Source organism: Chiroxiphia lanceolata, chromosome 1 (genome assembly GCF_009829145.1).
Source record: "Chiroxiphia lanceolata isolate bChiLan1 chromosome 1, bChiLan1.pri, whole genome shotgun sequence".
Taxonomy (NCBI): Eukaryota; Metazoa; Chordata; class Aves; order Passeriformes; family Pipridae; genus Chiroxiphia; species Chiroxiphia lanceolata.
In genome coordinates, this window is record NC_045637.1 from 100374345 (window position 1) to 100400989 (window position 26645).

Below are 26645 nucleotides of genomic sequence, written 5' to 3' on the forward strand. Positions count from 1 at the left end.
ATTTCTCCTGGAAGTTGAAGTCTGCACTTCAGTATATTCTTCATTTAGCCACCAGATTAAGCCAACATAAACAGCAGAAATGTAAAATTCTTTAAGCTCATTAAACATGCCAGCATTCTAATAGGACAAATGCCATGTGTAAGAGAAAAAAGTTGGCCTTTTTATTCCACAAATGTGTCTCCAATGACAAAACAGAGAATGCCAAATAATTTAACTATGTGGCTTTATTTGATACTTATGTGCAATTATTTGGCTGAACACCCTTAGAAACTTGTAAATGTTGCCTAAATGCATTAGTAGGATCTACGCAGTCTTAAAATATACTTCCTGAGGGAGGTCTCTTCTATTTAATTCCTATACTTTTAAAGTTTAAATATTAAAATTTCTTTAAATACTTATCATTCTAATAGTAAACAAATGCACTTAAATTAATTCACATCTAACTGCTTATTGAGAGAACCAGGACCACACATATTTCATGCATGCACTGTAAATACTTTCTGAAACTTGTATTTTAAGTTTTTTTATTTATATATTTACTTCATCCATATGTATCTTCCCAGTGATTTACCCCAAGAAAAGAATCCTTCTATGACCGTTGTTCTGCAAAGATCACTTGCATATAAGCAATCCCCATCCATAAACTTGAGTTCCATTAGCCAGGCAAGGACAGAGGATAACAGAAAATAAAGGATGAAAAAGCAAATGAGACAAAACACAGGGCACCAGATGCTTCTATGCTGCTTTACTCCAATTTTAAATCTTGCTTTTACTCTTGCTGTCCCTTACCTCCAACAGAGTCCCCTGCCACAGCTGACCCTGATACCAGCTCTGAGAACCACAGCTGTGTTAGCTGAGCCTGCCCAGTCATGCACAGGCAGGACAGTGATGGAAGGTGTCACTGCAAAAATTCCTCTCTTCCTATATCCACTGTATCCACTTCTTAACGCTGCATTGCCTCAGGTTCTCAGTAACTACTAATCACACTTCTGCCCTGTGCTTCTGACCTTTAGAAGTGATTCCTTCCAAACGAAGCAAAGCAGGTCAGTGTGAGAAAAAGTGCCAAAGAGATTTACTGAAACCAACACAGAAATGGCCCTTTTTAGATCCTTCCTTTAGTCGCTTCTGATCCTTTTCTGAGAAGGAGAACACTGAAGACTCCTTGAAGACTGTTTCTGAGGAATTACTCCTAACAGGAGAAAACTAAGGTAAGCAAAAGACACATGGATGTCTAGGGACTATTTCACACTGTCAACTGGGCCTCAAAGGAGATAATTTATTCTTACCTGGCCCTCTTAGAAGAAACTTGTCTGATTCAACATATTTATGGGGAAATTTGACTGTATGATGAAGAAAAGGATTTTAAAATCAATTTCTGGTAATCAATTATTACATCAATGAATGAACTACTTTTTACCATTTTGGCTTCCACAGTGGAAACTAACCATTTTATTTGTAATTTTTCTTTTGTGTCTGCTTTACCTAATGCTGCAACACTTAGGCTTCCAAAAGACTAGAAAAACACATTTTGAAGTTTATCAATTAATGAAAAAGAATCTCAGCGTTAGATTTGAAGGACTCTTTAAATCTACCAGATTTGTAAGAGTGAAATTAAATTTTACATCAAATATATATATATAAATGTATATATATAAATCAGAAATATATGTATAACTTATCTACATATATGAATCACAAAGACTACAACAGAAGTGAAAAATAAAAATGAACATGTCCAACCTTTTATCATAAACAAAAGGTTTAACTCCGGTATACATCTGCCTTCCTGACTTTATCAAGTAGCATTAAGCTGAAAAACTAACCCTACAGGAGCACACGGATATGGACTTAACATAGAATGAGCTTCTTTCATTTGACCTTGTAGCAGTCCGGAAAAGAAACAACACTAGCAAGCCACTTCTGTCAGTAATGCTGTGGTTTTTTCCCCTTCTATGGGCTCATAGTTAAGCTTAGGACATGGTAACAGCCCAGGCACAGGCTCCAGCTCAGACGAGCACGCTATACCCAGCACTCTGGCCCACTGTTCTCAGCTGCTGAGGCAGAAGCAGCACAGATCCGAATCAAAATGCCACCCTGGTGGCATACACAGTTCACAACCCGCTTACCTGAATTACTCACCGCATTGCTGAAGACTGCCTGACAATTTGCCAGTGACCTCCTCTGAAATGACTGGCTGCCTGACCGGTAACACAGGGACAGTTCCCTGTGGGTGAGTGAGCATGAGGCACGAGTACACACACAGTCAGATGCTCGCAGTCACTATCCCTCACCCCAAGGGAACGAGTCCTGGTCCCTGTCTGGGGGTAAGACACCCAACTGCCTGGAGTGAGTCTGCCTTCAGGCAAAGGTGAGACCTCACCACAGCCTAATGGCTCCTGCAACCTCCAGGCCAGTGCTGCTGCTCAGCATGGCACAGGCCAAGAGCAGGACTGCACTCACACACAAAGCCTGTGGCTTTGGGCAAATGTCATGGTTTGCATGACAGCAAACTGCTACCCAGATCTCCAGCAAGGTAAGAGTGTGGACAGAGAAGTCCATGCCCATCTCCAAACCTGATGCTGCATTTGCTCTTGCAGCAATAAAATGGCTTCAGTTTCCCATTGTGCTTCACCAGGGTCTGACAACATAGCTTTTGTGAACTTGCCCTTTTAAGTTGTTCCGCCTGATCATCTGTACATTTTTTTAAATAAGTCCAACGTGTTTATTATCAATACCAAATATATTAGAGCTTCTCCTTTTAATTTCACTATAACCTAAAGAGACAGTAACATAACCTACCTGATTTTATGACTGAAATCAAACTATACTAAAATCAAAAAAACAATATAAATATTATAAATGAGATAAAGATTAATATTTTTTAAAATTTTATCCCCATTTTTTTTATAGTCACTGATATTTTTATTAAAATGTGCCTACTACTTGTATTTACCTAACATTAGAATTTGTCGATAATAGAAGAGCAACAAATTGCACAGGGATACCTATGGCTGGGCCCAACAATACTGCAAGAACCACATGCACATCTACATGTTTCACAATCAAAAAAAAAGAAGAGTTCAGTTGGTATGATGCACTGCTCTGTCTTAAGAGTACAGTATCAAGCTGATGAATGGAAAACAAGGCAGAGGAGTAAACCCATATGAAAAAAAGAAAGTAAGCAGTAAAAAAAGTGCTCTGTAATAGGAAATATTTTGTAAAGTGAACAAAAAAATCAAAAGCTAGGTAGAAAAAGATCCTATGTAGGTGTGCTATAAAGTAAACATGCAATCAGTAAAGGAAATTAAAATTACTACCTCTCTCAGTTCTCCAATTCTGCGAAGTGCTTTATCCTGACTTTGACTCAGAATGCTCTTAAGAAAAAGGGAGAATAAAGATCAGGTGTATTAAATGTAACTTATAAAAATATAAATATATAAATAAATTCACAGAATTGTACTTCAGCAGAAGATGCAATGATTTGTATTTCTCTTTCAAGTCATGCTTGATGTGTAAGTATTATCATAAATTGCCAGCTGTGGGTTGGCAATCTATCACCTGAATTCAGCTGATGCAAAAAAAAAAAAAGACTGGAGTACAATAGCTTCACAGTTATTTTGATAAATCAGTATTAACTTGGTTACCTTAGAAATCCCAGATAATAGAATCTTTTGTTATACGCACACATACAGTGCACTGAAAATTAAATCTGTATTTGCACTACACATTTTAAGATTCAAAAAAGCATTCAGGCAAGAGAAGATGAAAAGTAATTCTTACCTGTAGCTTCTTCTTTTCCCGCTGGATAACTTGATAAGCAGACACTAGCTAAAACAGAAATTGGGTTAAATGATGATAATGCATTAATTAATAGCTACTGAAATAATTTCCTTAGTTGTATCACTGTGTGCATTTTGAAACTCTTCACTTGAGAACACTGTTGACAGAAGTGTACTTAAATTTTCTCAGTGTTTCCTTTTTCTATCTATAAAATATCTCTAATGTTTTAAAAAAGAAGTCTACATCACAAAACAGTCATGTTACTCAGCATTCATGCAGAGTTTTCCCTTTGCTGAGAAGACATACCATGCTTCAATACAGGGGATCAAAACCCAACAGTATCAGAAAGTTACATCCCAGACAGCTACCCCACAGGGATGTCCATTTGAAAGAGTGCATGTCCCAGGGAGCTTAAGTAATTTTACAAAGAGTAAGCATTAAAAAATACATTTACAAATTTCGCAAAAAAGGGTCTGTGTAATGTTCTCATCCCATGTGCTTTGCATATAGCCAGCATACAGATAGACTGAAAGTGGACAATATTTCTCATTGTAAGCTGACAAAGGATTTAACAAATAACTGCACAATTTAGTTTAATTCAAAATTTAATTACAATTGCCAAAGGCACTTGGAACTAGAATATTCTGTTCTCAAATTGATGAAAAACTAAAGGAAAACACATCCAAAACACTCAAACTAGAAATCAATAGGTCAAAAGATAACTTCAAATTATTATATAAAATAAGATTTTTTCAAAATTACTTTTAATTTCAAAGTCATATTTATTTTGCACTTAAAAAGAAAACTAAAACTGCTATGGATGCTTTCCCTCACCATATTTTTGAGATGCTAACTCTGTATCCTACTTTAAGAGAGAAAAAATATTTATGTTTTAATTACTCATTATATATTGAAACTACTGTCATCCAAGCTCCAGCAAAGCAATTCTTTCCAACTGAACTAAAGAAACAGAAAAAATCACCAAGCCTTTTTGATACAGAAAATTAACACTTACTAAACAGACTACACTAATAAAAAAAAACAAACCAAAAACCACAAAAAAACCAAAACCCCAAACACCAAAACAAACCCAAAAATTGAAGAATTTTCACTTTAGCAATACTGTTTTACACAAACTTTAAAAAAATACCTACTATACTAGCTGGAAGAGAACAAAAAATTAATGGGAGACAACTGTTTTTTCAGGCATATGCTGAATACTGCAATTGCTGTATACATATTTTAGATTCCAGGGATTTTGACACTAGTACACAAAAGTCTACACAGCACTTTTTGTATTTGAGGGCAGCAAACATTAAAAGAACTGCAAAAAAACAGTGCAAACATCCAGTTTTAAATACAACACACACTTCAAAAAACAACAAACAAAAAAAGCCAACACAAACAAAAAACCCCCAATCCCAGACAGCTTTACTTTCCCAATAATTTGGGAAATGAGTAGAAAAACTATTTATATCATTGGTGTTCACTAAAATAGCAAAAGAAACGGTCCTTGAATTAATTCCTTACAGGGAATATCTGGAAATTATGGAGAATAGAACTTATTTCTTTAAAACAAAATGCTTACCTATTGTACGTGCATAGAATATACATTATGCACTTCAAGAAAAAGTTTCAGAACAAAAGTAAATTTGCTGTCATGTGAGTACAAATCATGCTCAGCTCTGTCCTGAACTCCACCCTCTGCTACAGGCTTTCTGCTGAAACCTTAATAGGCCTACTTTCTGTGAGTAACCACTAACTAACCTCTACTGCTGACATGAGGAAATTATTTATAAACAAGAGAAGAAAAGGATTTCCATGTTTTATCACTGGAAAAACATTTGATCTCTCTAGAGGTCAATTTGAATTATAATTTAACTTCCATGTAAGGTTTAAGTTGAAACATTTGCTCCAAACAGGAAAACAAAAAGATTATCCACTACTGCAATCTTTGTAAGCCTCATCTTTTTCCCCTCTCTACCCAGCTAAACCAGTCACTACATTGCCTACCTCTGAGTATTTTACCCTATAGTTGCCCAAACTGCGCTCCATTCTGCGCAGTCGCTGCAGCAGCTGCTCTTTGCTGAGGCTGTCCATATTGCCAGAAGGTTCTTCTGTTTCACTTTCAATGTCAGAAGGTGAGTCAAATGTGGGACTGAGGGCATCCAAGTCCAGTCGATTCAGTGAGTCTCTCGAAGAACTTCGTACCAGGGACTCTTTAGAAGAAGAGCGGAATGGGGTCTCTTTCACCGGGCTTCGAAACAAAGATTCCATGGAGGAAACTCGAAGCTGAAGCCTCTGGGTGAAAGACTGAGTGTCACTTAGCTGCAAAAATCCAAAGCAAGTCATTATTTCTGCACTGCTTTTAGGCAGACAGACACGCTAAAGCCCAGGAAAGAGAGACCCGATCTGGGCAACAAAATGACTGTTGCCTAACATATGCATGACACCAAAGACACTGTTCTAGACCAAAAGATTCTGTGCTATGGTACTATATACTGCTGGTGCTACAGAAGTGATTCAAAAGCATTACTGCACAATGTCGCCCCTACGATCAAATGTTGGGATGCATGTACCAAGAGCCACGGCTAACTCAATTTCATCAAGCTAAAGTTTTTCCCAAGATATATTAAATGACTTACACTTTTACCACTAGTGACAATACTTTTAAGCCTATCAGTTCTTTTCCTTCAGGTAGAAATTAGCTTTCCAGTCATGCAATATGCCTCGTACTCTTGAAAGCGAGGTTAATGCTCTGTATCCCATGATGGCTGTGCAACAAGATGCATCTCAATGCAGGCAGTCTGCTAACATACCGTTACCAAAAAAAAACAAACCTCTGCACATCAGTGACACCACTTAATACCAGCTAATGGGATTACACATAAACAAAATACCCTAGTATCCTGACAGGCAAGGATTTATCATCCCTACTCCAGCATGAAGATACACACTGGGCACTTAAACCAAAGTAACACAAAGACAACACAGCAGGGAAGGAGGAAACAAACCCCCCATGTCCTCCACATACCTGTGGGGAGGCTGGTTCACTTCCATTATTTTCTGTGGATCCTCGAAGTGGTTGTTTAGTTAAGTTCTACAGCAGGAAAAACAACCATTAGAAGGAACAGACACTACAAGGACTGTAATTCACTGATTCCTAGAAATACCATCTGTACTTTTACCTTGCCTGTGTTTTTAGTACTTTCTCTTCATGCAAACAAGCTAGTTTGTTAAATTCAGAACAGATTGCTGCAATATACAGAACTACAAAGCAGCTATGTGTGCATGGATTAGTACGAGACATCTGCAAATGGTGATATCTCCAATTAAGTTACTCAGAGTGATTATTTATATAACATTTATGCGCAAATCAAAGAAACACCAAAAGCCAAAATGACAGCAGGAAAATCTAATTGATGACTAGTGTTTACAGCCAACATGAGTAAGAGTTGGCTGTAACACCGTCTTTCTCTGTTTAACTGCACTGAGGGAGGTGGAAACTACCTGGAAAAAGAGTGCTGGTAACAAGCTGTTTTAAACTCCAAACAAGCAGAGGAAGAAAATTAAACTTTCAGAAAAAAAATATGGCAAAAAACTTCATGTGTACATTCCTCTGCACTGCCAAAGAAAGAAAAAACACACACACATAAAAAACCCCACCCAAACCAACAAAACCAACACAGTAGAAAACAATTTTTTTGTTTGTTGGGGTTTATTGTTCATTGTTTTTTTGGGTTTTTTTGGTGGTTTTTTTTTTTTTTTACATTCTGTTCCTAGTCTGTCTATCCTGCTTTTCCTATGTCCTACGTTTAGGTGTTTTCTAACCAACTCCCAGTGACTGGAAGCTGGATAACGTCACAGTTTTCAAGAAGGATGATCCTGGAAACTACAGGTCTATTAGTCTCACTTCAGTGACTGGTAAAATTACGGAGAAAATTTTTCTGGGAGTTATTGAAAAACACCTGAAAGACACCACAGTCATTGGTCACAGTCATTACAGCTTCACAAGGGGAAACTCCTGCTTGTCAAATATGATTTTCCCTTATGACAAGATTATCCATGGAGCTGACCAAGGAAAGCCATTTGTTATAAACTTTTTAGATTTCAGTAAAGCTTTGCATACTGTCTCTTAAAGTATCCTTCTGGACAAAATGTCCAGCAAACAGCACGCGATGGTTGAGCAACTGGCTCATGGGTCAGGCACAAAGAGTTATGGGGTAACTTCACAAAGAGTAAATGGGGTAACATCAGACTGGTGACCTGTCACTTGTGGGGTTCCACAGGGCTCCATCTTAGGCCCAGTTCTCTTCAACAGCTTCATAAATTACTTGGATGCAAGACTCAAAGGTACACTAAGTAAGTTTGATGATGACTCTAAATTGGGAGGAGCTCTCGACTCCCCCAAAGGTAGGGAGGCCCTGCAGAGAGACCTCAACAAATTAGAGGGCTGGGCAATCACCAACCATATGAAGTTCAACAAGGGAAAATGCTAGGTTCTGCATCTGGGATGGGACAACATTGGGTGTTCGTACAGACTGGGGAAAGAGATGTTGGAGAGCAGTGCACAGAAAGGAAACGGGGGATGCTGGTCAACAGAAAGTTGAATATGAGTCAGCAGTGCCCAGGCAGCCAGGAGGGCCAATCGTGTCCTGGGGGGCATCAGGCACAGCATTGACAGCCAGTCAAGGGAGGGGATTGTCCCGCTCTGCTCTGCACTGGTGTGGCCTCACCTTGAATATTGTGTGCAGTTTTAGGCACTGCAATACAGGAAAGATATTAAGCTGTTAGAGAGTGTCCAAAGGAGGGTAACGAAGATGGTGAAGGGCCTTGAGGGTACTTGGTCTGTTCAGCTTGGAGGAGACTGAGGAAATACCTCATTGCAGTCTACGATTTCCTAAGGGGGGGAAGTGGAGGAGGAGGAACTGATCTCTTCTCCATGGTGATCAGTGACAGGACCCAAAAGAATGGCATGAAGCTCTGTCAGAGGAAGTTTATGCTACATATTATAAAAGGTTCTTCACCCAGAGGGTCGTTGGGCATGAGAACAGGCTCCCCAGGGCAGTGGTCACAGTACCAAGCCTGACAGAGTTCAAGAAGTGTTTGGACAACACTCTCAGGTACATGGTGTGATTCTTGGGGCTGTCCTGCGCAGGACCAAGAGTTAGACTTTGGTGATTCTTGTGGGTCCCTTCCAACTCAGGATATTCTATGACTCTAACCTATACAAATCCAGACGGTTTTATGCTCTTTAAACCCAGTCCAACTGAATTAGCAACACATGCTAGAAACCATCTTGGACATGAATGACATGAATTGTCCAAGAGAAGCAAAGCACTGAGGCATATCAAACAATATATGGGTAAATTCACTTAAAAGCAGTGTAACTCTTAATTTTAAATCCAGCTGTACCCTGAAAGTTACATGCAAACTGAAAAATTTAAGGTGTACATATAACTGAAATTTGAATCATAATCCCCCTTGTATGCATCTGCCACATAATCACATTCACAGCTTCTACTCTGGATACGCAGATAAGCATACCTAAATATTAACAAAGCAGAGGAATGATACAGTGTAGAAGGGCTTTAAAAAGATCTTAAGGAAGTACAAAAATACCACAGAAAGAAGAGAAATTCAGATAGTTAAGGAAAACAGGGTACTGAGCAGTCACCCAGATGCAGATGAAATTAAATGAGTAATAACCAGACATACAAGAAGTCTGAATTTGGAAATTGCGCTTCACCTGGCTTGAACAAAATCTGCATTCTGCTTCAGAACACTATCCTGTGGTGGTGGATTTATTCCTAGTGGCTTAACAGCTCTTACTGTGTTTTAATCTACAGCACTTCCACATTTATTCTCAGCTCCCTTACCTGTTCTTTTTCGTTTCCTAATTGGAAAGTTAATAATAAGGTAATCCAAATAAAAAATTTTCTGTTCTACAATTTACAAAGCATCTACCATGCTAGTACAGGCCTGACAACAGAGGAAGACAAATACTTTACCAAGAATTACGAACTAACTACATATACTTCTTTCAAAAATCATATATTCTGATATACGTAAAGAGAATTAAAGAAAACTATGAAGGGTTTGTACATGTAATTCATAAGAATAATTTAATATTTAACATCTACTTAAAACACAAGATAAAGTAGATTTATTAAATTTAATAAGGTTTTTATTAATATAAAACCCATGGATGCTGTTCCTTTCTTTGAGGATGCTTAAAAATCTGCCATTTAAGGACTTACAAAGATCCTCAAAAATGGAATTTCAAAACTAAACTAATGCTGCCACTTTTAAAATTCTCCTACTTTTTATGCTGGCGTCTTTCTACTCAATCTGTGTGAACAAAAGTAGAAACTACATCTGGAGGTTAGACTTTCCACTGGCATAAATAATAAAAGGGATACACTGGTAATCTTTTGTATAAAAACTGGACCACCACAGGTATGTAGCTGCTACAAGACTACATCATTGTGCAATGGGTTGTATTCAGATGTCCACACACTGAAAGCTACTATGAATGGAAGTTGCTATACGTAAGTATTGATTCAAGAGGCTTTCAAGAGCTTAAATGCCCTAGCCTTTCATAAGTCTTATGAGAGCTTTCAGCAAAACCAGAATCAGAGAGCACGAGCAGGCATTTCAAACGTCTTAAACCCAGCTGTTAAATCAGGGTTTTTGGAAACCAAGGGGAGTGTCTCCTCCACAAACTCATAGAACATACACATCCATATACTTACAATCTCTAATAAAAAGGTTTCTTTTTATTATGAAGATGTATAAATCATAACTCAGTTTTAACTGGAGCACATTAGGGTGTTTTAGTGACATTTACACCTCCTTACTTCCCTATTTCTGAAATGCAAACTAATTCATCTTACTTATTTCTCAAAGGTATAAATAGATTAGTAAGTCTGAAAAGTGAAAGCTTAAATGTTTTAATTTAAAAACATTTTACTGTTCTCACTCCTTCTCAGGTATTCCAAAACTTAGTAAATTATGGAGGGAGAAAGGAAAGAAAGCTTAGTAGACATTTTTTCCCCTCATTTCCCTTTCATTTTTCTTTTAAAAACGACATTGTGTCCAAGAATATTTTGAACGAAATGCAACAAAACCTATGTAGCTTAGTTAGTAACGAGTTTATACCAACTTCATCTACGCCAAAAAAATCCACAATTACAGTCACTTCTCTATGACATTCACTCTCTTAGATCACATATCAGTTGCATACACACAGTTTGATTTAGCAGAATTAATATGCATTTGTGTGTGTTGATGAAACTTTCCTTCTCCTGCATCTTTAGTTTATCTAGGTTTCCCAAACATACATAATGTAGGGTGCTTTTTAATATAATTGTTTTTATAATCAGACATCCCATTCTCTATTCTCATTGTTTTCTCCCCCTCCCAATTCCTACTGTGAGAGTACTGCTCTAGAGTTTTCAGAAAACTCAGAGAAAAAAATCAGTTTTACAGGTAACATATTATTAATACACACTGGTACACATTAACAATAACTTGTACATTATAACTATTTGTTATGTATGCAGTCTTGTATATAAATATGCAAGCCGGTAAATATGCCAATGAAGTATATACTAAAAGATCATATAAAGACAACATTTGAGCAATCACACAAATACGTTATTTGCAATAAAACTGTTTTAGAGATATTCTGTAATGTAGTGAAAACCAAAAAGGTTAATTTTGCAGTGAATCTTTAAGTAGCAATTGCTGGATCTCAAATACGGTCAAAATATCTAGAACTGAAAAAAAAATTTAGTAACTATTTTGAAACTACAGATTTTCAGCATGTCCTCTTTGGTCCCCATCAAAAAATTCAATCTTGAAAACACAACTGAAATAGTAATGAATCAGTGTTTTAAGGACATGCTCTAAAAAAGCATAACCATTTGCAACAAATTAAGACTTTCCATGGAGCACCGTTTTAATCATTAATCATTGTTTCTGTCCAATCTTGCTTAGCCTGAGAGAGAAAAGTCCAACACAACATGGTGTGTTTTGCTCTGTCCACCTCCTTATTAGATTTCTATCCTGCTACAGCTTTCAGTGACTTGTCATTTTCAGCCCCTGCATGACCAGCAAAGAGTAATTACTCAACCAGAAAAGCATCAGGGATGAGCTGGGGCTCTAAAAAATACTGTGATTTGACTACAGACTCAGGAATGCCACGCCTCTGAAGCATGTGAAGGATGCCATTCCAGACCTGTGACAATAGCAAGAATACAGCTTTGTACGTGCCTACGTAAAAAAGCGGAAGTCTGCTTTCGTCCCTATGCCTGCTTCTTTCTCTTCACGTCTCGTCTCTTCTCACTGAGCTTCTCCACTTATACACGATGAAAACAACAATTCCAGGCAAAGAAATGTATATTTAAAATAAAAATCAATTATTATAAAAAAGGTTAGTTATCCTGACAATAATAGCTGCCAGGGTACCAACTAGATATAGATTAATTTCAAAGTCGATGTGAAATAATTATTTCCTGCTACCATTAGTAGTAAATGACAAGCAACCTTTATTGTACACAGCAAAAAGCATGTAATTTTACACGAAACCAATCTCAATATTTATCCTATCCATTTATCTTGAAATATATACAGACATATACAAACATGAAATGGAAGATTCTATGCAACAAACATACAAACTTGTGCAACAATTATTTAAAAGTTGTGTAGGGTACGGTTACCTGTATAAGAGAAAATGTTAATTTTTTTTATGTCACGATAAATTCACATCATACAGCACACCAGCCAGGAGTTATCAGGTACTACCTCTGTGAAATTTAGTGCAGGGTTAGCAACATCTGTGAGAACAAGCCACAAGCAACACTAGGTTTGCCTTCTAGTACATTACTCTCCTCCACCTGCTAAAGGCATTACTAAGAGGGGTGGGAGGACTCACCACACTGTCACTCTGTGGCTTAGGTTGTTTGGTGGGATCCAAAGCAAAGATAGTATACTCAGAGAGAAAAGCAGGCTCTGCTATCATTCCGGCTAACAGCTGTCATTCAATGCAAAAAGGAGGAAAATGAAAATAAATCAAGAAATAAAGAACACTGCACAACTTTACTCATTTTTTCCATGCTATTAAAAACATAATAAAACAATACAGCAGTTTATGAGACAACAGATATTGATAAAGGCAGGACATAACCAGAAAATATGCATTAGATCATTTCAGAACAGCCAAAATACAATTTTTATCATTTGGTAGTAAAGAAGCACGCAATTTAAAAGACAGATCCTAGTTTAGCCAAAGATAAAGAAAATGTTTCAGGCACTTTTTTAAACTTCTGTAGATGAGCTATCATCACATACCACTGAGCCCTATACACTCTCTGTTATGCATGAACAACCCACTATTCTAAAAATTCTATCAGTATTTCAGTTATATACACTATAAATTGCTTGCTTTTGACTATTTATCATCAGTGCTCTTATACACTAGAATTCTAACTACATTAAAAAAATTCCTTATATTGTTTTTAAACTACTAGAACACTATTTTGTAAAAATACCACAAGTTGAATTAACCATTTTATCAAGTCAGTATCTAAGAAGAGATTTAAATCCCTAGAGATGAAAACATGAAGTGAAGGAGACCGGAATTTGAATTCAAACTGGATATATATATTTAATGTAATGCAATCTAATGCTGTTAGGATGTGTAACAGATTTCAAAAAAATATTCTTCTCATGATTATACTCATTTATATATAAGTTCAAGGTTCTTTCAGCCTTTCTTACAGCCTGAGATTTCAGAATTGTGCTGTCTGCTGACTGAACCAAAACATGAAATAAAGCAAAACTGTTCTGAAATAATGAGACAAAACCCTATATCAAGTTACTAAATAGTATTTTTAGGAACCAAATAAATTACAGTATAAGTTAAGAGTTTGATTTACTTTTTTTTTTCTGACAGTTACATTGACTCCAGTGCTCTAGTAGCTTACTTACATCAATTCAAATTGAGAGAAGAAAAATATTTTCATATGTAAGATCTGGACCACTACATGGCTCTCAATTTATGTTCACAAAACCCTTTCAGAAACTGTAGTAAGTGGTTAATGTTCATTGACAGCCATATACAATAGCTTCTGATTGTTGGATTTGCCAGTAGCTAGCTAGGTCTGAGAAACTCAGCTGAAACTTCTCACTTTTAAATTGCTACAAAGACTAGTTGCTAATAAAAGAGATGGTCACATTTCTCCCGCTCCCAATCTTTTTCACCCCTCTGGCCTCAACACACTTGCCCTCTGCATTCACTGTGGTTGCAAACACTTGCTGAGTTTTGTGAGACTGGTCACCAGTCTCAGCCTATTAGAAGTGTAATGCTTAAAGAGTAAACTGTGTTAAAGTTCCTGCTATATGCATTCAAGTGTGTAAAACCGATAGAAGTTTCCTTATCTGAGCTTTCAGACAAAGGAAAAATAAGAAAGCTGGTAAATGATAATGATTCCAGAAAATCTTCCTCCAGTGCTGACAATTGTAGAAGCTCATAGCCTTGACCCTGCTATGCATTTTGCACACATTCCTCTTCTTAAAAGGATATATGCCAGAAAAAGAAAGAGGCAAATATTATGCGTGCACAAGTGCACAAACATACAGCAGCAGTACTACAAGCATGAATTAGAAGCACGCAAATTCTCCACCACAAATAAAGTTATGAAATCTTTTAAGATAGAAATTACTTTGTATGTTTGGAGAAGATCAGTTAAGAAGATAAAACACAGTTTGCAAAGCACTGTTAAATGGATTACAGCAAATATTATTAACCAAAAGATTATGAACATTTTCAACATGTAACATATATTATCTTCAGCTTAGTTAAGTCACTTTTAACAACGTAACCCAAGAACTTCAGAAATCACAGGTGATTTAAATTCTCTCTTCAGAGTAACAGCATGCTAATGCTTGTTTCTCAAAATATTAAGTTGTGACATTTCACCATAGCATTACTTCACTTTATCCTAATTCTATTATTTAGTACATCAAACAATTTGCATTAAAAATAACTACTGTTTGATCTCTAACAAGTTCACCCCGCTCCAAAAAAAAAGATGGACTGTCAGTTTGCTCAGCACCTAAGAGCTGTTAGGATTTTTAGTCATCCCTGGAAGTCCACGACCATGTTATTGCAGCCAAGTTCTAACAGGAGGCCTAGACATTAATTCTTTCACAAAACATTAATTACAACCCCCAAAACTTACAGGTAAGAGAGAGAGAGCTTTAAACAATGGCAGGAGTTAATTTTAAAAATCCACTCAAAACTACCTGGTAGACTGATATAGAGTGTGTGCAACTCCTTTTTAGTAAGATTGGAAGATCAGGCTATCCACTGCCTAAAATATGCCAATCCATATTATGTTATGATTTTGAGAAAAAGAAAGAAAAAAACTTATGAATATAAATTGATGCAGCACTGCTTGAGTTTTGAGACATACAACTCCGGGGTCTCTATCATAATTAATAGTTTACACAAACAGTAGAATGCAATTAGCAATTCTGCTAAGTTTCACAGATGTTGATCAGATACAAGAACATTTCTAAATAATCTCAGCTTCACCCTGCTGTCAACTGAGTAGAGGCAAGCACAAAAGGGAAGGAGCCAACCCTACAAATAAAGAAGAACAAAATACAGCACTGAGGCAGAACAGTAATCACTGTATCAAAATGAAATTCCAAAGTATTTCTTCTCCAGTAGCCAAGAGTTTCACACTTCAAATAGCTACCAAAGACAGAACATGCTCGGTCATGGTCCAAGAGTGTTATTTCTTTAACATATTTAGAACTGGTTGTATCTACCCATTAGCAAGTTTACCCTCTGTTCTCGGATGTTGGGTGACCAACAATGAAAATACTTAAGGACTGGCTCACAGTATTTTTGTTACTTTGACAGGTATGTTTTTATTGTTAAATTATAAGCAAAGCTCTCTAGTGAGTCCTGTAATTACACTACTTAATGCTTTCCAATATATACATGTGTTTTTATCTGCATTTTTAATTTTTTCAATCATCTATTCAATATGGCTTTAAGAACTAGCTGTCTAGTTAACTTGGAGGGGGGATGTTAGGGAAAGGGGTATTAAAAGTAACTAAAAATTATTCACCTATGCCTGGAAAACAGGCAAGAAACTACCTGCTAGTCAGGCAAAATTAAACAATATTACCACAGGATTCTTGCACTTAAGGACTTGTCCTAAAACCTACTCTGCATTATCTTAGTAGCTTCAGAAACATTAAAGACATCTGGTGCTATACTGTCTTATGTATCACTAGCACTACTTTAGCACTAGGCCAGTATAGTGGTGAATAAAACTAGACAAGTGGTGACTCCAAGCAGGATGAAGCATACCAGAAACAGAGCATGCAAAGATGTAATTGTTTAATTAACCTTCTCTAATCCTCTGAATGCCATCACATCACACTTGAAGCTTGCTATAGAAATCCTAGTAAGATCTTCCAACATTCTGTTTGAAACATACTCTGGAGGAAGCAGCTGATATACCTGAAGGCTGTGCTGCCATTCAGTGGGGACCTTGATAGGCTGGGGAGTTGGGCAGAGAGGAACCTAATGAAGTTCAAGAAAGGCAAGTGTAGAGCACCAGACCTGAGGACAAATAACCCCAAGTACCAGTACAGGTTGGAGGCTGACTACCCAGAGAGCAGCTCTGCAGAGAAGGACCTCAGAGTCTTAGTGGATGAAAAATTGACCATGAGCTGGCGGTGTGCCCTTGCAGCCAGGAGGGCCAATGGGATCCGGGGAGACATTAGGAGGAGCACTGTCAGCAGGTCGAGGGAGGGGATCCTTCCCCTCTACTCAGCCTTAGTGAGGCCACACCTGGAGCGCTGTGTCCAGTTCTGGGCTCCTCAGTACAAGAAAGACAAGTTGCTTCTGGAGAGGTGTTAGACACCCGACCAGTTATTACTGGGTCAGAACCACCTTGTGGGGAGTGTGTGTGTGTGTGTGTGTGTGTGTGTGTAGGGGGAAGGATGGGTCGAACCTCATGGAGGTGAGGTGGCGTTGCATCCCTCATGGCAGGCCCCTGGAGCCCACATGGGGAAGCCCCAGGGTAGCTGTCAGTCACCAACAGCCCAGGAAAACTATAACACACCACACCTCCTGGAGCCCCTAATCCAGTGCAGATTGGCAGGGCCAGTGAGGATACTGCCCCCCACCCTGGCCTGGAGCCCCAGCGTGGCTGGTGGCCTAGAGGGGTTGGCCATAGTGACCAGAGCAGATAAAACCATAGGTATGTCTTTGCCTTGGGTCGTGGTCCTGCCACTTGGATTTGTGAGAGCTGGCCTTCTACAAGGTTTCTGTGGTAACTCTCTCTCCCTCTTTCTCCTTCTTTTTGCTCCCTCTGCTTCTCTTTCTTTGCTCCTTTCTTGATGCTTAGGGTGGCTTGGAGCTGGAGGGATTGGATTTTGATTTAAATGTTGTGGATTAATAGTATATACTGAGTCAGCACTGTGGTGGAACATTTTGTCTAGCTTGTGTGGTGTCCTTTTGAACTTTGGCCAAGTTCCCTTATTTGCTGCCCTAAATGAATAAAGAAATCCCTTGAGAACAAATCTGTGGCTTATTCTCTTGATGCTATCTCGAGGTATTAAATTTATTTATTACTTTAAAATATTTATATTTTAAAGTAAAACTCCTAGCTGAGTCCATGAGCTGGTAGCTCCAAGAGCTGGAATCTTACAAGAAGGTACAGTGGAGGGTCACAAAAATGGTTAGGGGTCTGGAGCATCTCTCTTATGAGGAGAGACTGAGAGAGATGGGCCTGTTCAATCTGAAGAAGAAAAGACAGAGAGGGGATTTAATTAATACATGCACATATCTCAAAAGATGTTGTCAAAAAGATGGTGCCAGACTCTTTTCAGTGGTGCCCAGTGACAGGACAAGGAGCAGTGTTCATAAACTAAAACACAAAAAGTTCCATCTCAACATAAGGAAGAACTTCTTTTCATTGAGACTGGCAGAGCACTGGAACAGGCTGCCCTGGGAGGTTATGGAGTCTCTCTCTCTCTGCAGACATTCAAACCCAACCTGGACACATTCCTGTGTCACTTCCTGTAGGTGTCCCTGCCTTGCCAGAGGGTTGGACTGGATGACCTCCAGAGATTTCTTCCAACCCTAACAATTCCGTGATTCTGTGATACTCCAGGGCATATGATCTCCCTAAACCACGCTGATCTTAATCTCAGGCACCAAATTTATAGGCTGAAGGCTGTTAAGGACTACATCTAGTGCAAGTAGCTCAGTGTACAGCTGCACTGCAAGCTGCAGGTTGTGCCCTGGGTAGGAGGAAATGGTGGGAACCCCCAGCAATGAGCCCTTTGTCCAACAAAGGGCATGGGGACCTGCTGTGCTGGCTGGATGGTGGTCAGTCACCCAGAGACTCTGCAGAACCCACTGAACAGTGAGAAGACCCCAGAACAAAGATCACCATTAGAACACGCACACAGACTTGAAAGCCCGGGGATTCCTTTGTTCAGGATCTCAGCCTGGAGGCACCGAGCCTGAATCTGTCATTATGTTGCTGCACCTTGATAAAATTACTTAAAGGAACCAGAAGTCTGGGACTCTGCTGTGGGAAACCTCGGGTCAAGCCAGTAAGAGGAACTTGCCTGACAATGTGAGTGTGGGTAGAGAGTCAAGAAAGTCACCCACTGGCTCGCTGGAGCTGCCTGTGGCAAAGGGGCTTAAGTCCCAGCAGTGAAAGTCTGGGATGGTACAAGTGTGACTGCCAGAGTGGCTCCTGGATGGTCATACAGGAAAGTTTCCTTAACATGCTGTGATATGGCTGATGTTCATCACAATATTTGACTCTCATTCTGATTTTTTTTGGTACAAAACTTATCTAAGAGACAAGCCAGTATCTGCTCATCTAGTTCAAGGAGCTAGCACATTCAGCTATCAGCTAAAGGTTTAGAGTTTCAATTCTTACTGACAAGTAAATCATTCCTCAGAGTAAAATAAATAAATAAATTTGGTTATTTGTCCAAGTTGGGGAATGCTAGGAAAAAAAGTTGTGAATAATTCAGTAATTTTCCTATTTACAAAATATTTATTTATAAAAAGTTTGTGCAATTTGCAACATACTCTTTCATGCCTCATCCCTACTGTGATCAGGTAATAGGAAAAAATGAAGAGCTGAAAGTTCAAGGTTTTCCCTGCAATTAAAAAAGCCCCAGAATCCAAGAAAGCAGAACTGCATTTTCAGAAAGAGGACGTACAGAAATCAAATACAAGGTCTTTTCTGGTTTGCTTTTAATTTTCATGAGTGATCTAATCATGTTGGTGTAAGTATCAGGAGTTGTAAAATTCAAGTTTACATACATACAAATTTAGTCTTAAATTTGCATGTCAGAAAGGAAAAAAATAGATATATCTGAACAGCACTAAAGTGAGACTGAAAAGTACCATGGCTACTTTATCTTTAGCTGTAAGAAGAGCTATATATATTGTGCTCTGCTGCCACTTCCATAACACTCAAGAGGATGTCAGTTATATTTCGATCTGCATGACTGGTAGGTCATCCACAGCAAGGTCTCAGCTCTTTGCTGTCAGTTGACAGCAAACTAGTTTTGTTTATCTTCTGCAGGTGGGCCCGACTTTTAAGTAACTATATTGTAGAACAAAAAGAAAATTTTGAACTTCCAGCAATATAACCGATGCTTTTCACCTCAAATTCTGTTTCAGAGTGAATGCAGTAACAGGCTGAAAAACAAACACTATTCTTCCCCAGAAAAGACTGGAAGCACGAAGTAAGCGTATTTTAATCATCTAGGGCCTTTCAAATGGCAACATACGAAGTCAGAAAGTATCTGATACACAAATTTTCTGAAGAAATTCTGTGCGAGTACCAATAGATGCTTTTACCTCACACTGTAAATATGAGCTACTTGCAGTAAGAGAATACAGAACTAGACAGACTTCTTTTTCCTTATACATGAAAAAATTATGAGTTTCTCTGTAACACTGCCACTGAACATCCACAGATCTAATAAAATACAATCTGAAGAAGAAAGCTGGTGTGAAAAAGAAACCTGCTTATTATTCCACGAATGGAGCATATAAGTTGTAGGTTTATTTTAAGCGGATAACATTTTGGAATTTTGAAAAATAAAAAAAATCTTATCACTGTAGAATATAAAGCAAGAATGTCTGCATGTATGTTTTATTAAAATTCTTTGATCAGACTAACGCTGTCATTTACAACTGTAATTCACTCTGAAATCCTTTTTATTCTAAAAATATTCTGAGTGTAAATCAAAGATTTCACATGCAATACTTGCAACTTTGATATTACAGAAGTAAAAATCAAAAATCATGATTATTGAAGACATACTAAAACACAGCCCACAGGGAGGACAGAAAACATGATGAAAAACTACTTTTGCTTAGCTTTCAGTAGTAAAAGGGTTAGCACATGATACTCTACAAGCAAATATTTTTAGTGTATTAAACACTGTACAACGGTTAACTGTAATGCCACTGCTGTTGACACCTGTACATAGAACAACTGCCTGGTGAAATGAGAACACTGCAAAAAAATGCCCTCCAAAAGACACAACACCCATGTAATCGGGGTATATATTTTCAGAGGTAGTATACAGTATCTGCATCTTTTTTAAGCGTAGTAATACTGTTGAACTGAATTTTATGAAAATGTAATGCAACAAACAAATTTCAAAGATGATTTTATTTTAATTATACTGTCAACATTTATGACAAATATTTGGAGAAATTAAATTTCATGTCTTAATAATTTAAACCTACTTTTAGTAATATTTTCCATTTGATGTAAAACCAGTCCTTACAAAAAAGTAAGAGGTTTTCATCCCTTTAGCACTTTACTACTTTCTAAATTTTTAATTAAAGAATATGTTTCACAAGTAAAATTGTCATGGCAGCACACTAAGACCAAGGATAACTGTAAATCTGAGGGCATTTTAGTACTCTTTTACCAGTCTTAATCTTATTTCTCCTTCTGCCTCTCCGATCACTCCAGTCTAACCCCTGTAATTAGAGATTAATATTCTCCCAATGTAACTTGGCATGTCCTGTGGGAAATCCTTGACTTCTCCTGTTTGTCTGTAAAAGCAGTCTGAAAACGGAGTTTGCTGGGGACAACATTCATCTAATAAAATAAGTGGCTCTCCATAGAAATTATGAACACTTCAGAAATCATTATATACACAGGTGACATGTCAGTAGCATCCAACAAAATTTGGAAATGTATTTATCTTTTAAATATGTTATCCAAATTGTGAACTATTGTTTTTTACTAAATCAAGTGATTAAACTGAAAAAGAAGACAAGCCTTCAGGATCACATACCTTATTCTGATCTGGAATAAAAGCAAACATCTTAAAAAATAAATACAAGTTAAGGAAAAGTATTCTACCTTTCAATCAATCAATCAGTAAGTTACACTGAATCTTTCCCTTTATTTTCCCACTGAAAAAGAAAGGAAGATTTCTTCCATTTGTGGAGGCAGCACCAAGTCAATGACAGACAAAAAACAGTGAATCATTTGCACAGAGGAACATCACTGTCTCATGGCTTCAATACTTCATATTCGACTAAGCTTTTGCTGCTTAAAAAGTCTGAAAACCTTTGCCAAATCTGTTCATTAACCTCTGCACATTATACAATGGACACACAGAATAAATTTTAAAAAGGCACGGAATCTTTTGTTTACACTGGTCATCAGTGTAACCAACTCTCGACACCAGCTCACTGTCAGGCCACACTGGTAGTTCTCATGTGGCAATATGCTACTTCTATACCCTTCATTAAGAACAGAAATTACTGAAAAACAATAACTTATCCAGGATGACACTGCTTGCTGACATTCTGGAGCACCAGAATCTCTCTCCAGGGAGATCTCTCTCCAGGGACAGGGGGAAGTCATTACAGACAGACATACGCATATAGATACAGCTGTGAAAACTCAATACTGCATTTCATAAATATAAAATAAATATAAAACAAAACCATGACATACTTTTCCTTTCATTTCTACTACTGCAGGAAGCAAACTGCCAAGTTGTAATCATTGGTAGTGTTCATAATGGAATCTAATACAAATTTCAGGTATAACTGATTACCTCCTGAAGAAAACACGGTGTTAAAAATTAAAGTGGATTGTCTGAATTTTCTGACTAGGAACTCAATACTTCTTCTGAAAAAGTTCACAGAATGATCCCTTATGCTACCAGCCTATTTCCATGCTCAGTAAGTCAAGGAATTTTTTGTTTGTATTTGTTGGTTTTTTTAATCAAGACACTTCAAAAGAGCCACAGTACTCAATATCAAAAAAGATGAGTGCAGATTATCTTCTCTGTTTGCTTTATTATGCAAGCCAGGGTTACCCATTATCCTAATAGTGATTTTAATGATATTTTATGACTAATAATTTAGGCTCATTTGATGTGCTGTTTGGTTTTTCGGGAAGGGGATGGGTTGGGTTTTTTTTGGGGGAGAGAGGGGAAGTGGGGTGGGGCAAGTATGTTTAAGTTTGATAATTATTAGTGGTTGTGGTTAGAAACAATCACAAATGGTCTGTTTAAATCTTTTCAATCATCTACCTCAAATTACCTGTGCAGTTAACTGGATTCACCTAACTTTTCAACCAAAAGAGGCAAAAAAACAAAGTTAGTCTCTCTGAATGTAACTTCTGTCCCACTACCTCACTGAGTTCAATTCAGGGGTAAGATTTTTAACACCTAAGACTTAAAAAGTTTCCTAATCTGGAGTTAAGCTTAAAGGTCTGTTTTATTAATATTAAACACTTCAGCATTTAAGCTAAAAACTAGACTATTCATAGTTATAAATGCACAGAAAATAGTGAGATTGAGGAATTAAAAAAAATGTAATCAAGGACACAAAGTTAGATTTTTTTTTTAAGTTGAAAAACAGTTCTCAACTGACCTCTTTGTCCGGTGTAACAGTGCCTTCATCATTCTGATCTGTAAATGAAGATGTCCTACTTCTGTTGCCCGTTGGTGGAGGTGATTTGGAAAGGACCTACACAGAGATCAGGTATGTCAACAAGTAATACCTTAAAGTCCAGAACTAATTATTCTGTATCATAATTTTCTTCAGCAATTACTAACTATAACATCTCAGTAAAGCCTAGTCTAGAACTATTTAAAGAAAAAAACTGTACATGACAAGTTCTACCTTACTACAAAGTCTCCAGAGCAGAATGTGTCACGAATCAGCCACAAGAACATGCAACAACATAGGTTATTTTGATTATTTCTGACTATGGTTCTCTTAGACCACATTTAAAACACAAGCAACATAGTACAGTTACTTAAGGATTAAAAGTTTTGCGATTTGACAGGGATTCAAGCATTTACAAGTGTAATACCATCTGATTACTTTTTAACAAGAAAAAATGACAAAAGAAGAAAAAACGACATTTATAAAATTGAATCTAAACAATGAAAAAGGGCAGCAGAAAATGCCACATTTTATTATGTCAATATGTACTTGTTGTTCCTATCAGCACTGAACATCTATTCACAGAAATTTTACCACTTCATGTAGAGTGCTGTTCCAACAAGTCACACCAACCTAAGCCAAATGTAGCTTCCAGCCTCCTAATTCAAATTTCAAATATAAAATTTTCAGTATAAATGTAATGAGCATTAAAGTATCAACAAGCATATGCAAAAAAAGTAACTAGCAAGATCTCTCATTAGGTATATTCTAAAACATAACCAGAATGAACAAAAAAAAACCCACCAAACTAAAACACCACAAATATTTTAACAACTTTTTGCAGCACCATTGCTGAGGTTGCATACATAAATTCTGCTTTGCAAAATGCTTGCCTCATGAGACAGAGTTAGATGTTCAAAAACATGATTGACAAGAGCATCAGACCACTGAAAAGATATAACCAAAATACACAGTTTTTCAGATAGTTACACATGCTTTATAGCCTAAATCTATAGGTACTTTTTTGTAAAATGTGGACACTAGTGAATTAATGCCAATATAATACAAATTTATTCCTTTCACACCAGAACTATTCATATTCGTTGTAAAACAATGACAATCTATTCATGCCGACAGCCTACTCTCCTGTTATTGCTACCCCCAACCTAATGCCAGGGTTTTAAAGATTATTTCTGGCCCTCATAACACAGAAGGAAATTGATTTCCAAATGCTCATGAACACTTTGTCACTGTTTAGAAGCAGCATCAACATATATCTTCACCCTGCCCTTAACAGTTCTACAGTTTTCACTGCTGCATTCAGACTTCTTGTCAATTTACAGTCATTTCAGTGGCACTAAGCTTCACAGAGAAAATACGCATTCATCTCATGCAAGGAACAGAAAGATTAACTAACTGAAAATGGCTAGACCAGAAGAGATGAAACAGGATAGCATAGTTAAGTAAGAAGGGACCGACCGCCTAACCACTTCAAGGCTGACCAAAGTTAAAGCAAGGCTTTAAGGGCACTGTCCAAATGCCTCTTCAACACTGACAGGCATGGGACATCGAACATCATCATCATGGCCAGTCTTCGTGAACAAATTGGGAAAGGTCTTTACCCTTCAAGCCTGCGCAGTGGACTTTTTAGGTGAGACACAGTGCGTGCTGAGCTGAGCCCACCCTTTAATCCTAAGGTTCATCTGCCAGGGTCAAGCAAGCTTGGACAGTGGCAGTGAGGTCCTCAGGACGTAGGTTTGTTTAGAGTGACCTTCTCTTAGATGGATGGCCTTACAGGGCTGACGAGCTCCATCTGCCCAGGGGAGTTTCCCTGACCGGGAATCGAACCCGGGCCACGGCAGTGAGAGTGCTGCAGCCTAACCACTGGACCACCAGGGGTCCTCAGGACATCGAACACCTCTCCAGGAAACCTACTCCAGGTTTTGACCACCTTCTGAGTAAAGAAGCGTATTCTCATGTCCCAGTCCAAATCTCCCCTGACAGACACAGCTTCTCCACTTCCCCTCCTCAGGAAGCTGTAGGGAGCATGAAATCACCCCTCAGCCTCCTCCTGTCCAAACCAGACAAACCCAGTACCCTCAGCCTCTCCTCAGAGCCCATTCCTGCCAGCCCCTTCCCCAGCTCTGGTGCCCTTCTCGGGACACGTTCAAGTACCTTCACATCCTTTTTAAATGATGGGGCCCAGAACTGCACACAGTACTCAAGGTGAGACTGCACCAGCACTAAGTACACGGGGACAACCACCTCTCTTGGCTGGCTGGTGATGCTGTGTTTCATGCACCCCAGGATGTGGTTTGTCCCCTTGGCTGTCAGGGCACACACTGCTGACTCCTGCTGAGCTTCCTGCCAACCAGCACTCCGAGGGGCTCTTCTGCAGGGCTGCTCTCCTGCCACTCCTCTCCCAGTTTAGACTCGTGTCTGGAATTACTCCATCCCAGGTGCATAATTTGGCATTTGGTTGGTCTTGTTCAGTTTCATGTCACTGCTGATTGCCCAGTGCAATAATCAATCCAGATCCCTCTGCACAGCTAGGCCTCCTGTCCCACGGGAGTCAGTAGCACCTCCCAGTTTAGTATCATCACCAAACTTACTACCTGTGCATTCAACTGCTTCCTCCAGATCACTGATAAAAAGATCAAGCAGAACTGGCTCTAGATCTGAGCCCTGAGGAACAGCACCGGTAACTGGTCACCTGACAGATACTTCCCTTCTTTGAGCCCTGCCCTTCAGCCAATTCTTCACCCAGTGCACTGTGTACTGCTCATTCCACTGTTGAACAACTTGTCCAGAAAGATGCTGGGAAGAACAGTATCAAAAGCCTTTCTAAAACCCAGAGAAACTAGATCTACCACCATCCATTCATCTACCAGGTAGGTGACCACACTGCAGAAGATTATTAAATCAGTTAAATAAGACTTTCCCTTTGTGAACCCATATTAATTGTGTCTGATGATTGCACTGTTCTTTAAATGTCTTTCAACAGCATCCAGTATGATATTCTCCATAATTTTTCCAGGTCCTGAGGTTAGGTCTGTAGTTTCCTGGGTTTTCCTTTATGCCCTTCTTGTAACCTGGAATAATGTTGGCTAGCTCCCAGTCAGCAGGGACCTCCCCAGGTTCCCAAAATGATTGAGAGGGGTCCTACAATAACATCTGCTAGCTCCTTAGCACTCTGGGATGAATCCCATCCGACACCTGAACGTATAAACATTCAACTGACACAACTGGTCCCTTACAATTTCAGTGTTCACAAATGGAAAGTCAATGTTCCCGCAGTCATGGTCCTGACTCGGGGGCCAGGCAGGTAAGGTCTGTCAGTATGAAAAAAAAAGGCAAAAAAAGCATTGACTGTCTCATTTTTTTCTTCATCCCTCTTTTTCAGATAATAATCTTCAACAAGTATCAGTCCAAGACACCTGTAATTGCAATAGCATTTTTTTCTGTCAGCAATTAGAAACAGATGTGTTCCTCAGCCTGTGAGGGGCAGAGTGCAGCTATTCTCAATCTGACAGATGACATCAGTTAACCAACCATTCATTTGAAAAAAGGAGGACTACGAACACCTCTTCAGAAAAAGTGTCACACTTGAGAAATTTTACATCCAGATTTAAACAGTCTTAGGTTAGTAAATTTAGTCTTAGACACTGCAAGCCAAAGTACAAATGTCAAGTTCTATGTCACAAAGCAAGAGACATGAATAGAGCAGAGAGTGTATGGTGAGTGAAACCTCTCTACAACAAGTATAGGAAGAAAAGAGCAAAAATTAATGCAAACACAAGTTTCACAAAACTAAGAAATTAAAAGTGTTAGGAAAATTTGGTTTGAAAATGTTTCAACAGAAAGT

At 38.3% G+C, this 26645-nt stretch overlaps 1 protein-coding gene and 1 long non-coding RNA gene across 2 annotated transcripts in view; one reads left to right on the plus strand and one right to left on the minus strand.

Moving 5' to 3' along the window:
- Nucleotides 1-26645, minus strand: part of GOLGA4 (golgin A4) — a 72520-nt gene that overhangs the window by 42993 nt on the left and 2882 nt on the right. Inside the window, 6 exon segments of the mRNA XM_032684497.1 lie at nucleotides 3318-3374; nucleotides 3781-3828; nucleotides 5794-6108; nucleotides 6815-6880; nucleotides 12722-12820; nucleotides 22763-22858. Of these exon segments, the coding sequence (XP_032540388.1) occupies nucleotides 3318-3374; nucleotides 3781-3828; nucleotides 5794-6108; nucleotides 6815-6880; nucleotides 12722-12820; nucleotides 22763-22858 (681 nt within the window).
- On the plus strand, nucleotides 1035-26306 carry LOC116785247. The gene is made up of 3 exons (XR_004356449.1): nucleotides 1035-1208; nucleotides 22783-22873; nucleotides 26184-26306. It is a non-coding gene; the product is annotated as an uncharacterized LOC116785247 (long non-coding RNA).